Source organism: Poecile atricapillus, chromosome 2, assembly GCF_030490865.1.
Source record: "Poecile atricapillus isolate bPoeAtr1 chromosome 2, bPoeAtr1.hap1, whole genome shotgun sequence".
In the NCBI taxonomy this organism is placed as follows: domain Eukaryota; kingdom Metazoa; phylum Chordata; class Aves; order Passeriformes; family Paridae; genus Poecile; species Poecile atricapillus.
This window is the reverse complement of record NC_081250.1, coordinates 34,293,995-34,308,065: the sequence shown is the minus strand read 5'-3', so window position 1 is coordinate 34,308,065 and position 14,071 is coordinate 34,293,995. Positions and strand designations below refer to the sequence as shown.

Sequence of the window (14,071 nt, the reverse complement as noted above, 5' to 3'; positions counted from 1 at the left end):
ATTAGTGTGGAGTTTCAGCAGAAGCAAAAACACCCCTAAAAACCCACTGTACTGTGCAGTACGGGTTTTCCCTGTGAATTCAGAACATTTTAAAGTGCCGTGAGGCATCTGTCTGCATTTTCTCCTCGGTGGGTAGAGCTGCACAGAGGCGTGCACTGAAAGGGCACATGAGGGGAGAGCCATGAAGTGTCACTAAACTGTCTTTAATAGCGGGAGCTATTCCAGCACTTGGAGCCAAATTGTCTTTCAGCAGAAAGGATAAAATTGAGCAGAATTGGGAAAGGGAAAGAAGAAAGGGGAGGGGAAACACAGCACCACCTCCTGCTGACACCACAGAAGTTTCCCTCAGCTTTCCCTCTCTCTCCCCCTCTGTGCATATATTTTCTTTTTAATCAGCTGCGGCTCTTCCCTCCCCTGCTTTTCTTTTTCCAACTGTATTTTTACAGTTGGAATTCTGCTTTTCTAATTTCTCTTGTTTCACATTTAACTTCTTCAGAGGATTTCGTTAATAGTTATTGCAATTAAAAATAATAAATAAACTCAGCACCAGCTGCTCAGATGGCTGTCTTAGCATATCTGGAACATAATGCGGTCTGTTCAGGGCAGCCATACAATGCAATTTATACCCACACCTGAGGGAATGAATTTCACAACTATAATTGCTACAATATAATTCTTATTAATGTTGTGCTATAATTCCTATTAATTCCAAAGGGCTAGTAAATGCATTAGGACTTGTCAACATATTATTTTACACTGTTTATGATCTGTAGAATTACACTCTTCAGTATTGTATTGCATAAAGAAATGCCTTAAAATTAGCCTTAATTGGAGCAGGGGAGGGAGCACATTTTCTGTTGGGGCACTGGGAAAAACGGAAGGATCCTGGTGTTTGAGAAGCAATGAAACTGCATTTTAAAATCAGTCCTTTGAACTTTCTGTGTCATGCAGTTAACAGTTTATGAAGATATATTAATAATGCCTGTCCTGGTTATTAGAAAAAGAACCTGGTGTCTTTATGAAGGAATAAATAACTACAAGAAGGATAGGGTTATAAAATTTAAAATAACTGTCTTCCAGAAAAGACAAAAGCAGGGAAATTACAAGTCATTGTAGCTGATGTAATAAATGCAGAATGGGTTATCTCGCTGTGCTCCAATTTATTCTTGTTTTATCTGACTACCCTGCTTTTCTAGGTAGTGAATATGATGAAGAGGAAGTAGACTATGAAGAATCGGACAGTGATGAGTCCTGGACTACAGAAAGTGCTATCAGCTCTGAAGCTATCCTTAGTTCAATGTGCATGAATGGAGGGGATGAGAAACCTTTTGCCTGTCCTGTTCCTGGATGTAAAAAAAGATATAAGGTAAGTAGGAGTGCAGACCTGCCTCATTTCCTGCTGGTGTAGGTGGTGGGAGCAGCCTCTAAAATCAGTTTGCACTCTTCTCATTTAATAGACTTTTCACAATTATTTTTGTGATATTTTAGCAGAATATTTTATTCACTAATTTCCTCTCAGGCACAGCCAAGTTTATCAGTTTTACAAGGGATGTCTGTCTGTCAAGAGAGATTACATATAGCGACTCTTTAGCTTTATGCATTTTAACGAGCTTTCTATTATTTAGACAAATTAACTGCAGAATGCAGGAGGTACTACAAGCAAAATAATCTCTTGGGTCCCTTTCAGAAAACATGAAATAAAAAGCTTCTGTCCATCTGTGCCAGAAACAATTCCTTCTGCTTAACTACTAGAGATACTGCCTCCTCTTTAGTGAGAAGGTACCCAGGGTGCATTTTCTGATACAGATAATGTGTGGAATGTAACAGTTAACATCGTGCAAGTCATAATTCACCTTGGAAAAGCAGAGTCTTGCAGAAATTCTGGCATCATTCTGTCCTGGGTCCGAGTTCCCATGACGCATCCGCACAGCCATCAGTGACCCTACACGCAGGGCTTGCATCCCTTTGTGTGACACCCTGGGAAACAATTCCCCACCCAGCCCCATTCTTTAATTGCTCTCCGTCATGAGAAATTTTTTTGTCTTTTTATGTGAGTGAAGTGTTTCTAAACTGGAACCTTGAACTGGCCAATGTAGAACATGCCAGGATGTTACAGGAGTGTTGCTTCACATGCTTCAGTGCAGAGACAGATGGAATTGTGTTGAACATCTTGCACTTCAGAATGGTGTTCTCTGACCACTGACACTGGGAACGGAAGGAGCGTGTTGGCAACACTTCCTCTAACTCATTTTCTAAAGTTTTTGCATGAACTATGGGAAAATCCAACCACTGACCTATGCACTAGAAAAACCATGGTGGCTGCATTGGTTGTATTTTATGGCTTGTCCTTTAAGTAACTGATGAGTAGGGACTTAGAAGAGAGCAGAAATAGAAATATAGGAAGGCCAGTAGGAGTTGAGATAAAGCAGTTGTGTCAAGAATGGAGAACCTGTGCATGAAACCATGTAGTGTATGAAAACTTGTTTCAGTGATGCTGCAGCAGCTGCCACAGCAGCAAATCACAAGATTCAGGTTTCTGTACAGACCACTTAACCCTGACAGCACTGTTTCATAAAACACAGACAAGAAAGCAGTGTGCTCATTTCTTAGGGACGTACAAGCATTTTTGCTGACATTATCCTGAGCTGTGTAAGTGTTTATTCACCAGTTACAGGAAAAACTGAACACCATCTCCAGGGCCAGGGCAGAGGGAAAGATGGTTTTGGACTACTTGCAAGTATTACTTTGCAGAAAAACTCACATTATTGAAGATCAATACTTTCTTGCATGTGGTGGGAGCTGTGCCAGACAGAGGGTATGGTATAAAAAGCTAAATCCCTAGCTCAGGAAGCAAACAAGCCATGGTGATTGTTAGAAGTCATGTGCCCAGAGGGCATCTATGCATTGCAGAAAACATTTGCTTAATGGCAAAGTCTGGACAGAGAACCCTGTAATTTGCTATATCCTGTCTGTTCTCTATTTGACTGCCAGCCCTCTGTCTTTTTATTGCCCAAATGAGCAAGCTGTTTGTGCCTGCTTCTGCTATCTCACTGCCTTCATCTCAAATGCATGAGGACTGTCTATAAGGGATATCTTGTACACCATTAATGGTAGAGCAGCCAGGCGGGGGAACAAATTAATGACCCTTAGAGGGGCTGACAGGGAGCAGCAGCAAATAAAAAGTACCGTATTCTCCTAAGAGACTCACCTCTGTTTAGTCCTGATAGAAAAGCACATTTCCTTAAACTCTGCCTCACCTCATTTCTCTTTTCTGTGGACTCTGTTTCCTCCCTTTTTTATTTTCAGCCTATGTTTTTTCTTTTTACATTTTTATCTTTGTTTCCTTCCTTTTAGCTTTGTGTCAGCTGTGTTTCTTGTTTCCTCTTTACCTTCCTTCTGCTTAACCCGCTTGTCTGACGAATTATTTGCAGAGTCTGGGTAGGGAGTCCTGCGATCAAAGCGCTGGGATTTTCTGGTGGGTACTGGATAATCACAGTCAGGACTGTAAAACAATTACAGTGCTCCAAACAGGAACACAGACATGCACATACAGTAATTGCCAGGCTCACTTTACGGCTGAGAAAGGATGCATTCCTTTAGGGAGCAAGGAGGAAAGGAGGATATACACAGTTTTCTTTTGTCTGGCCTTAGGTGACGTAAGTTTGAGAAGTAAAATGGTATTTTTAGGGATTTTATTTGTATTACAGTACAGCTTAAAGGACCCAGTAGGGATGGGGCACCTTTTTGCAAACAATGTTCAAGGATAAGAGATGGCCTCTGCACTGAAAAGTCATTATGGAAAGGTAAATAAGACAAGAATGAGTACAACAAATACTCCAAAGGAACAGGCTGGGGCGGACAATGGAAACTGTAAGGAGAACATGTTTATACACAAGCCCAGATGTGTATCAGAAGCCCCTGCTGGCCTCCTGCCCAGCTGCTGTCTCCTGGCGCTTTCCCATAGGCAGTGCAAATAGTCATAAACATTTCGTTGTTCTTCAGGAACTTTATGTTTAAAAATTGTTTGCTTATAACGTGTATTGGTACTCTATATAGTATGGCAGAGATTTTCTTGAGAAGCCACAGATCCTGGGAGAAATCTTTTTCTTTAAATTACAAATGGGATAGCCAGAAACATATAAATAAACCTGAAGTACCCTGACTTCTAGATGCTGTAAACACAACCCTTAGAACTAATTTCTGAAACTTGCTTTCTTCTCTAATTATGCTTATTGAGGTAAAGAAGTTATCATCACCTTATAATTTATGGATATTTTTTCTTCCTGTGATTCATCTTTGATGCCTGAAATTTGATTTTAAAAAATCATCTGTGTGATTCCAAGGAACCCAAAGATATAATCCTTGTTTCTGTGGAGTTCACCCTCACCAGACTTTGGATTCACATCCAAATTTAGATGCCCTCTCCAGAAGTGGAGATGGACATGGAGTAGTTAATGTGTTTTGCAAAATACTGCCTTGTAGGAGCTGAAATAGGGATTTATGAAGGTGTTGATTAGTCTTCCTTTTATTCAATAGCCCTGAGTGGTCTCTAGCTCTGGAGAAGGACTTTGAAAATGTGTTTAATATGCAGATAAACTTACTCAAGCAATATCCAAAGAGCAAATGAAGTTTGAGACATAGTAGACAGAACAAACCCCACAAATAATTCATATATACTAGTATAGAGAAAACCTAGAGTATTTGCCCTATATTTTCTAGTTTGTGCAAAATTAGTAATTAAAACAATAACAGATTTCAGTACATACAGAATGTAGCTTATATCCATGAGTTTTTCTTTGGCCTTGGGCAAGAGGAGAGGTGGAACCTTCCAAGGCTGCTGAGGCATTGGGTTTGTCTGTCTGGCAGGTGAAAGGATGAGGGTCCTGTCAGGTGGCACAAACTCCCAGGAAGGCTGACCTACAAGTGGTGAAACTCAGCAGAGCTTAGGGAAGGAGAATATTGAAGTGAGAGGGAAACAAGGGAATTTACTTAAAAGAAAGGAGCAAGCCAGAGCTTGCAAACTGAACAGAGGAACTGGACCCACAAAGAAAACTTGGGGATGAAGAGCCAAGAGCACGAAGACATGTATGAATGTCCAAGGCTGAAACGAGAAATGTCTCAAATCATCCTTTTGAGATGTCTTTTCCTACTTGAAGTGGGGCTGGCAAGTTCTCTGCAGCATAATATCTTTGTGAGTCCTGACGTGCAAAAGGGGCCCTGCCCAACAAGACCCTTTGTGTCCCTGCGAACCAGGCGGTGCCAGTCTAAACTTCTCTATCACCTCCTGATCTGGTCCCAGGTTAATAATTGTTTCCTCCTGTTCAAGATTTTTAGAGTGCCCTTCTCTATGGCCATCTTCTTCCTCAATCATCTGTGAGAGTAAATAGTGAGCAATCTAAGTAACCAGAGCAATAAAAGTGATGTATGAGTTTGGCCATGGCTTTTGCTGTACCTCAGCAAACTCAGCCCAGACGTACAACAAAGTGTTTACATTGCAGCAGTGGAAAAAGTGCCGAAGAGTCACTGTAATTCTAACAAGAGTTTCCTTTTAGACAGAAGTACAGGTCAAATTTCACATAACACAAGCCCCTCATGCTCTGCGTTGTTACTGTTTTTCAAACCTTCCATGGCCCAATTCATCTCTCTGATAGCTAGATGCTTTAGTATCTCCTTAAATTTTTCTGCCTGAAAATACTTTCTCCCCCTCCACCAAAGAATGGGGTGTACTGGGGCTGATGGATCATTAAAAAATCTAGATCAGAAGAGTACCATTGGCATGGAATAGTGAGGGTATTTGTGATTGCAGATTTACAGCATCTGTAGCAATTGATAGCAGCTCAAAAGTATCTAGAACGGATTTCTTAGAAAAATTTCAGAACAGGTTTTTGTTAGAAAAATATTGTTATTATAGGTAACAACATTTGTTTTAAAAATTTCACTGCAGTAGCAAAAGTTTAGCAGGTCACCCCCAGATTTTCTTCTGTTTTGAAGGCACAGGTCCTTAAAGGTACACAGATGTTGACAGATGCCTTATGAAGTCCTCCTGCCACCCAGTGACAATCCTGGCCCCCTCACCCCAATGGCCCAGTGGGTGCCAGAGGTTGAAACTATGTGGGAGATGATCCAAAAGCTACCCCAGGATCTCAAATCACTTTCAGGGAATTCACTTGACTGCTCTTGAGACTGATGTGTAGCTTTGATGTGCCCTGGGAGTTGTGGTGCCACAGCTTTCTGCCTCCCCTGAGTGCTCTGCACCCACACAAACCCTGCCCTGATGTGTTCCTGTGTCTGGTTGGTGTTGGAGATGGGGAATTGTCAGCTCCCACATATCAGGAGATAGGTGTGCAGGGATTTTCCAGCATTTTTAAGGGTGTAAAGGACAATTCAGAGGTTGGATTTGCAACTTCAGGTGAGGATTCACTGCCTGAATGCTCTGGAGAAGAGGAGCATGAATCTGAGGGTGAAGTGGTTGCTTGCCATCTTGCACTTCTTTTCCAGGGTGGGTATTTGAGACTGTTTTTCTGTGAGTTCCAAGCTGGAGCTTCCACTTATAAGCTGCACATTGATAAAACTTGTTGTTTAAAGAGCCAAGGGGACTTTCTGTTACGCGTAACACCAGGCAGTGGTTCAGCAAAGACAAAATCCGTAAATTTAGTGGGTTGTTTAATATCTGGGCTGTTCATTGTAGCTTTATAGTGCTGCTTTCTTTTTTTTTTTTAATTTAAAATGCTGAGATACATACCTGGAGTCTTTAGAGAGAACACAGGAGAGCTTTGGAACTGTCTCTTTTTGTCACTAATACTATCTTCTTTGGTTTCATTCTAGGAGAAGCTCAGATTAAACACAGTATGCTTTTGCTTATTCATCCAAAAATCCAAGCTCTTTTAGTGAGAGCACATGGCACATGAGAGACTCCAGTATACTCCACAGAACAGTATCACAGCAGCTGCTGAGACCACAACAGCTTCTTCCATTTTTGCCAGAAATATGTGAAAAGGAAGATAGGGGAATTGCTTTGATTTATGTTTAGTAAGGTTTTTGGTTGACAGAATTTTGGCCTATTTCCTGCCCTTGCCAGTGTAACAGGGAGTGTGTTGTGTTGCTGCGTTTTGCACTAGTGGGGATCAGCTCTCCAGTTGTAGCTGTGGAGTATTCCCAAACAATAGCTATTTTGAAGACAGTTTCTCTGGATTATTTAAGTGTCCTGTGTAACTTTTTTGAGTTAAGCATTCCCTGCAGATATTTCTTTGGAGAGAATGTGTCAATGATCAGAATTTGCTGGAGCTTAAAGACGTATCTAGAAACAATGACACAAAACAGAACAGACCCACCATGGGGGAGTCTCAGCTCTTTAAAGAGGTGTGACCCAAGTCTCCATGCCAATTCTTTGTTTGCTTGTAAATGAACCTCTGAATAAGAATTGTCAGTGGTATATGAAAAAGATGTCAGGATGCAAAGAGCAACCATGTGTGAGTCCATTAAATGGTATTCTTTGGGAAGCGATGTATATTGGGAGATAAAAATCAGGATTAGCCAGGTAGGTGAGTTTTGAGAACCACACAAATTGTTGTCCTTGTCCCACCTGGTACCTTGGGAGCGCAGCCCATGTGCAGTACCCAGTGGGAGCTCCTGGCAGTTTACAGGATTTTGCTCGTAACAATGATCCATTTTCAGGTTTTAACTGGAAGCAGAACCTGTATCAGCCCACCTGAGCACTGACATTTTTCCTTCTCTCTCACAGAATGTGAACGGTATCAAGTACCACGCCAAGAACGGCCACAGAACACAAATCCGCGTACGCAAACCGTTCAAATGTCGCTGTGGAAAGAGTTACAAGACAGCTCAGGGCCTGCGGCACCACACAATCAATTTCCATCCCCCCGTGTCTGCTGAGATCATCAGGAAGATGCAGCAATAACATGCTGGTCACAAATGTGCCAAGAAATCCTCACCAGCAGTTGCTGATTTTGAGAACAGCCACCTTTTTCAGGGGAAGCACTCAGCAACCCTTTAAAAAAATTAAATGCATGCTTTAAAATTTTCTGTAATTTTGGAATGATGTATCTTTGTAGAGTTAATGATTTTGTACATTTGCACATGTTATCATCATACCCATTTTCATTACTTTGAGATAAGGTGCTATAAAAGCTATAGGTTCTTCAGAACATTTTTCTCCAAAAAAACAAACAAAAAAAAAACAACTAGGGGGACATTGCGTATTTAGTTGTACTGACGTGTGGGACAGGAGCGCGAGGAGGAGAGCTTGGCACTGACATCCTTTCAAGATTGTAACATGATGAAGACTTTCGATGCATCTGTCAATGTGTGTGCAAAACCAAAACAATACCGCCCTCGTCAAACTATAGTTAACATGCCTTACATAACGGAGTTATCAGTGGAGTAGCAAGTCTTTTAGGTAATGGAAATATAAATAAGAAAGAATGTTTAACATAATATGCTAAAAATATTTTCATACTTAAATAACATACATAAAAAGGTGTGCTTGCTGTATTTTATATTATCTTGCAAATCTTTCTTTTTTCCTCCCTCTTGAAATGCTGAAAACCTTGCCATTCGAACTAGTAAACAATCACTTTAGAGTTAGCAATTACATTTTTTTTCTCTGTACAAGATGTCATATTATGTTCATGCCCATCAAACTTTTGAGGACCAATATCCCAGTCCAACTAAATATTTACCCCTGAACTATCTGTTAGAAAGACACTTGGAAATACTTAAGTGCAAATTTATGTGTGTGTGAGAAACAATTATCTTCATCTCAGATGAAGTTTTGAAGCACTTTGTAGTTCTCTATTGCCAACAGATTTAATGTTTTATGTGTTGCCAATTCTTGCAACTACTGTACGAGCATGTGCTGCGGTTGCAAATAAAAATGAGAAATTCAGCGCATGGTTTAAGGAGGTCCGTTTGTTGTGCTAAGGGAGTTCTAATGCCTCTCCCTCACATTCATTGTGTTTTGAGATTTTCTTTGTGCATTTTTTGCTTCTCATTGTAGGTCACAGCATTCCATTTGGAAGTGTCTGTTTAGCTTTACAATTAATTTTGCTGAAATATGACATTTGAGCCTTACTGAAGATTAAGTGCTTCTTGCAGCAGGTGGTCAGAGACTGACTTAAAAGCCAACATGAGAGCGCTTCGTGTCTGGACCATACCTGAACATTTGTTGCTTGCCATCCTGCCTTGAGCATTCTTCTCACAAGTGCTATTCCTGGAGTTCAGCTGGCTGGGAGCAGAGGGGGGCACCCTCCACCAGCCCTGGCCTGAACACTCCTTTGCCTGGCAAGGGTGCAGGAGGAACTCCCAGTGTTAACACAGTCATCGCCTTGGCTTGGTTCCTGTTCTTTTAAGTGCAAAAGAAAGCTCCCATAAAGGAGGAATGAGCTTTCCCTATTTTTTTTCCAAAGCTTTAAAGGAAAACTTTGTAAGGATGACAATTACCTTTTCTCCAGCAGAGTAAAAGTTTCATTAAAATACCTAAGAATCATCCTAATGAGCGTTTAGAACAGCCGAAGTGAAGCGAAACATCCCTCTCTCAGATCCCTGAGAGGTGACCGTGACAGCCGGGTTTAAAGGATGATCCAGACATGAGAGTTACTGGTACACACAAGGCCCCCAGCGGCCACTTCCCACCTTCTGCAGCTTTGGCAACAGATCTGGCCAACAAACACGTTTTGGCTCTGCTCCTAGTGCAAGAACTACAGGCTGGGCGAGTTCGTTCAACAGCTAAACAGTTGTAAAACATCATTGTTGCATGTAAATTCCTTTCAACTATAAAACTGAAATTCCAGTTTCTATTTACCTATTCATTGTGACAGTATTATTAAACAGGTAAAGATGGGACTATTTTGTTATACTGTGTATAGTGAATGTATTGTACTGTGTCTGTGAAAAGTGTGCTTTAAATTATATTTTCATATGTTTTGTTGGGGACAAAGTACTTTAAGTTTGAAAGTGACAGAGGTTTGTTTTAGAACTGAAGGCAACTTAAAGAATTCCTGTCAGGAAAGCTGCTTATAAATGTAAATCAAATCACATTTAAAATAAACTGCCTCTGACCTAAAAAGACTGCTCTTTTCTCATTCCTAACCTAGAGTTAAGTTCTTGGGCTGTGTATAGTCTTCTATTTGTTTATTTTACTTTATTTTACTTATCATTACTTGTTTATTTTACTTATTTTTGTTTATTTTCTTTATCATTAAACTCTTGGAGCCTGTTCTAACTCTTTTTATCTGCTGTTGAGTTACATTAAGAAAAGAAATTCATGCTTTACCTCAGGCCAGCTCTTGCTATGAAGCTCCCACTTGGAAATATCTTTGGACTGTGCAAATGGCACACAAGCACTGATGAGTTATCATCAGCCCACTGATGGGCTGCTGCCCAGGACACTGCAATTCATCCACATCATACAGTCTTTAGTTAACTCCTGCATTAACTGGATATTGCACATCTTCAGCAGGGAACTGCAGTCAACAGAAACTACTCCAAGCCTTAATCCCAGAGTCTCCCTCTCTAAGGAAGAGCATAAACAGATGTGAGGAGCAACCCTTTGTCATATAATGCCGAGTCATCATTTACTCCTAAGTAAAGTCTACACTCTGTTTAATTTCAAAATGAGCAGGAGGAAAAATAGACAACTGACGCCATGAATAATTCTGCTTTTAATGTAACAAGACTACTGTACAACAAGTGGGAAGCAAATTTACTTAATACAGTTAAAGTAAATATAAAATGTTGAGATATACACACGTGTTTTTACTTATTGGAAAGAAATACATAAAGTTAAAACACAAAAGGTTTTAAAAGCCAGAAGGAACACAATCCACTGTTGTGAAAATAGAACAATATTTTCTACTGAATAAAACTGCAACATAATGGCAATTATTTTTTAAACAATTACTTTAGGCATTTAAGCACAGCAGTCTCTTTCAACTCAAAACCACTGCCTTAAAGTATAACGTACCTCATTTAACGTTATCCATTAAGGCAAACGTTCTACGTGTGAAACTGAAGTATTTGCCATTCCTCTTGTTGCAAGCCTGGAATCTCACAGTACATGCATCTACATCTCAGAAATGTACTAGAAAACTATATTTTCATAGGGTAAGTAATGTAACTTTGCAATTTAAGTGTTACTCAGAGAAAAACTACATGGATTTGCTAGGAGAAACACCTGCTTATTACATTTTTAATTGTGCCTCAGTTACCAAGGTTAAGAGAAACCACAGGTGTTTTGGTAACCTTTTTTAAATGTAGCTGAAGAACACCATGAACCTGGTCTCATTTTTTTCTGAGGCTCAGTCATTCCTGTGTCCTTAGGCATTCCACTAAGTAGGGGAAGAAATTCCACTAAGTAGGGGAATAAATAGCTACATACACAACAAGGTGGGGGGTTGTGGGTCTCCTTAGTACAGTGTTAGGCAGAGAGAGAAGATAACCCCATAGCAGCTTACAGCCGTGGCTCCCGTTAGAGTACATGAGCTTTTAATCAGAAGTTTGCACTGTTACAGAAAGCTGCACTGCTTTTGTTTCGGAGGTGGGCTATTCAAAGTGGTGGGATTTTAAGCTACACTGCAAAACGAAGGATTTAATCAAAATTTAATACGTTCTGATCAAAGTGCGTCTGGACGTGCCTCTCAAAGCCTTGCTGGTCGTAGTCGGGCGGGAACTGCTCGCTGCACATGGGACAAACCTTCCAGTGGCTCTCAACATGCTCCTCAAACTTGCTCTGGTCGTAGTTTGGGGGAAACATCACATCACAGAGAGGGCATTTCTTGTGCACATCAAAACTTCACGAGGAGGTGGAGAGAAAGAAAAAAGAGAAGAGTTTATTTCTATTTATTCTGTTAATGCAAACTAAAAGCAGGATCCTGCTGCTGCCGACATTCAGAACTTTACTACCAACTTCAATTTGAGTGGACTTTGTATCCAAGTATCATCCAGTTCATTTAAATGTTTTTGCCAAAAGCACTCAATACAGTCAGAGTAGTTTTACACGCAAATTCCAAAATAGCCTGGCATTTTAAAAGCAACATAATTTTGACCTTACTCCAGCTACCACTGAATACAAATCTATTGAATGCCTTAATGGCCAAAGAGTTTCATGGGAAACCACTCTCTCTGCTCATAAATGCTTGCTCTTAGCAAACATAACACTTTATAAAAGCTCTAAACTTAGGTTCACAATTAGGTTGGCAAGAGAGGGGAAAAAACAAAAGTTATTCATTCATTTACTAAAAAAATTGCCCAAATTCCATCAAAGGTATAGCATGAACAGCCTGCCCAGTCTCACGGCATATTCTCTGCCAGTTAATTGTAAACCAAACATTCATTGAAAATGCTCGGTAGCTTTTCACCTCCACCCCCACCCTTGAGCAGTTCTACAGAAACCTCTCCATGCCCTTAAAGACCAATAAAAGATAACATCTACCTGGAATCAAAGCAGAAGCCTGTGCCCCGCTCACGCAAGAGAAGACTTGGAGGATCAGGAGCAGAAGGTACAGTGTTGTCATCATCCTATTGAAAATAGAAGGTATTTTAAAGAATAAAACCAGCTGCAAACAGCTTTTTTTTTCTCCTCAATATGCATCTTTGTTATCAAACACAAACCCAGATGAAATTTACCTTCACTCCATTTTTGCAGCACAAGTTTTACTTTTCTACATCTTGGCTCTATTATGCAATTTGATAATAGAGCACAAAACTGAATCATTTCAAGGTAGAAATACAGGTACATTCCAAGATTTTTGGAACTCCAACCCCTACCTCATTTTCCTTTTTTATCTCAAAGATGCCTTAAAAGCAAGGTCTAGGAATTATTTAGCTGATCTACAAAAAAGGATGTGCAAAGGAGCACATGTAACAGCAGACATGCTGTGTTTTACACATATAACTCATATGCAAATGTATTTCAGTTTTAGGCTAATGTACTTTTCTTTTATGAAGGGTTAATGGAAACAGGGACGGATGGGAAAATTTGCTCAATATTCTTCTTCTGACAACACCTGTTTATTTTCAACCATTTAACATTTCCATTAAGCAGGCAGTGGGGCCTGCTATGACAAAATGCTGGCAACAAACAATCTTGCAGTCTGTTTGCTTTGTACCTGCATTGAAAAGGGCATATGAGTTTTAAAACATCAGTTGTTCCTTTTGTCATGAAGGAGACAGGATGGAGGTATTAAGAAAGAAAAACTATTTCGTTTTAAGTACTCACATGCTACAATGCTACAGCTTGTACAAAAACATGTCAAATTTGCTGAATACCAGACTGAAGCACATTAGGACTTAACCAAGAAAATTAATGTGCATCTTCCATCAGCAAAACAGTTCCACTACAAACACTGGCCAAATTAATGCTTAAGCCTTAGTTAATTTCTTCAGTGTAACCCCTTTCCCCCTCCTCCCCTTTTTTTTTAAACGCTTACTGCTGGTCACTTGGTAAGATAAAATTGTTTACAGCTTTTGCCCTCTCTTTCAGCTTGTGCCAAGTGTGCTACTCTACCACATACAAATGTAACATTCCTCCTTGTTCTTTTTGAGAAACATCTGTAAAAGAGGACAATGATTTCCTCTGCTTAGGCACACCTGCACTGTCCTTCACGGCTGCCTTGCAAGAACTCTCTTCAGCAAAAGACAAACACAAGTAAAAGCCTTTGGATTGTCCTAAGGCTACAGCTTCTCGTGGCGCAGTTCCCTTAATTGTGGAATTCATACTGTGTGTTCCTCACAGCAGCTTCTGACCCAGGCCCTGTACAAGAATGTCAATGCTAAGTATGTACTGATATTACCCTGTTACGATACGGAACGTCTGTCTCTTCAGTGTACTTTTGCTCTTGGCCAAGTCACAGGGATCAGCTCTTAACCTTTTGGGATGCCTAACCCACACAAGAAGAATGCAAATGTCTCTGTGTTGAGCTGACCTCACAGAGATGTTACAGAGATTGCTGTGTAACCACAGCATGGCCAAACAGGAACCATGAGAACTTTATCTTAGTCTGAGAGGACTTCCCAGCTCTTCTAATTACAAGTTACAGTAAACACTATACAGTCA

General features: G+C 40.3%; 2 protein-coding genes across 11 annotated transcripts in view; one reads left to right on the top strand and one right to left on the bottom strand.

The window, feature by feature from the left end:
• Positions 1 to 10,084, top strand: part of JAZF1 (JAZF zinc finger 1) — a 186,879-nt gene extending 176,795 nt beyond the window's left edge. The window contains exons 4-5 of the mRNA XM_058831830.1: positions 1,197 to 1,366; positions 7,742 to 10,084. Coding sequence (XP_058687813.1) covers positions 1,197 to 1,366; positions 7,742 to 7,918 — 347 coding nt within the window. The 3' untranslated portion in view covers positions 7,919 to 10,084. The remainder of the gene's footprint in view (positions 1 to 1,196; positions 1,367 to 7,741) is intronic.
• Positions 10,085 to 10,661: 577 nt separating this feature from the next.
• TAX1BP1 (Tax1 binding protein 1) overlaps positions 10,662 to 14,071 on the bottom strand; it is a 54,786-nt gene continuing 51,376 nt past the window's right edge. For all 10 annotated transcript variants that reach the window (XM_058830715.1, XM_058830711.1, XM_058830717.1 and 7 more), the window contains 2 exons: positions 12,449 to 12,534; positions 10,662 to 11,807 (listed from right to left, as the gene is read on the bottom strand). In XM_058830715.1, coding sequence (XP_058686698.1) covers positions 11,606 to 11,807; positions 12,449 to 12,534 — 288 coding nt within the window. In that variant the 3' untranslated portion in view covers positions 10,662 to 11,605. The remainder of the gene's footprint in view (positions 11,808 to 12,448; positions 12,535 to 14,071) is intronic.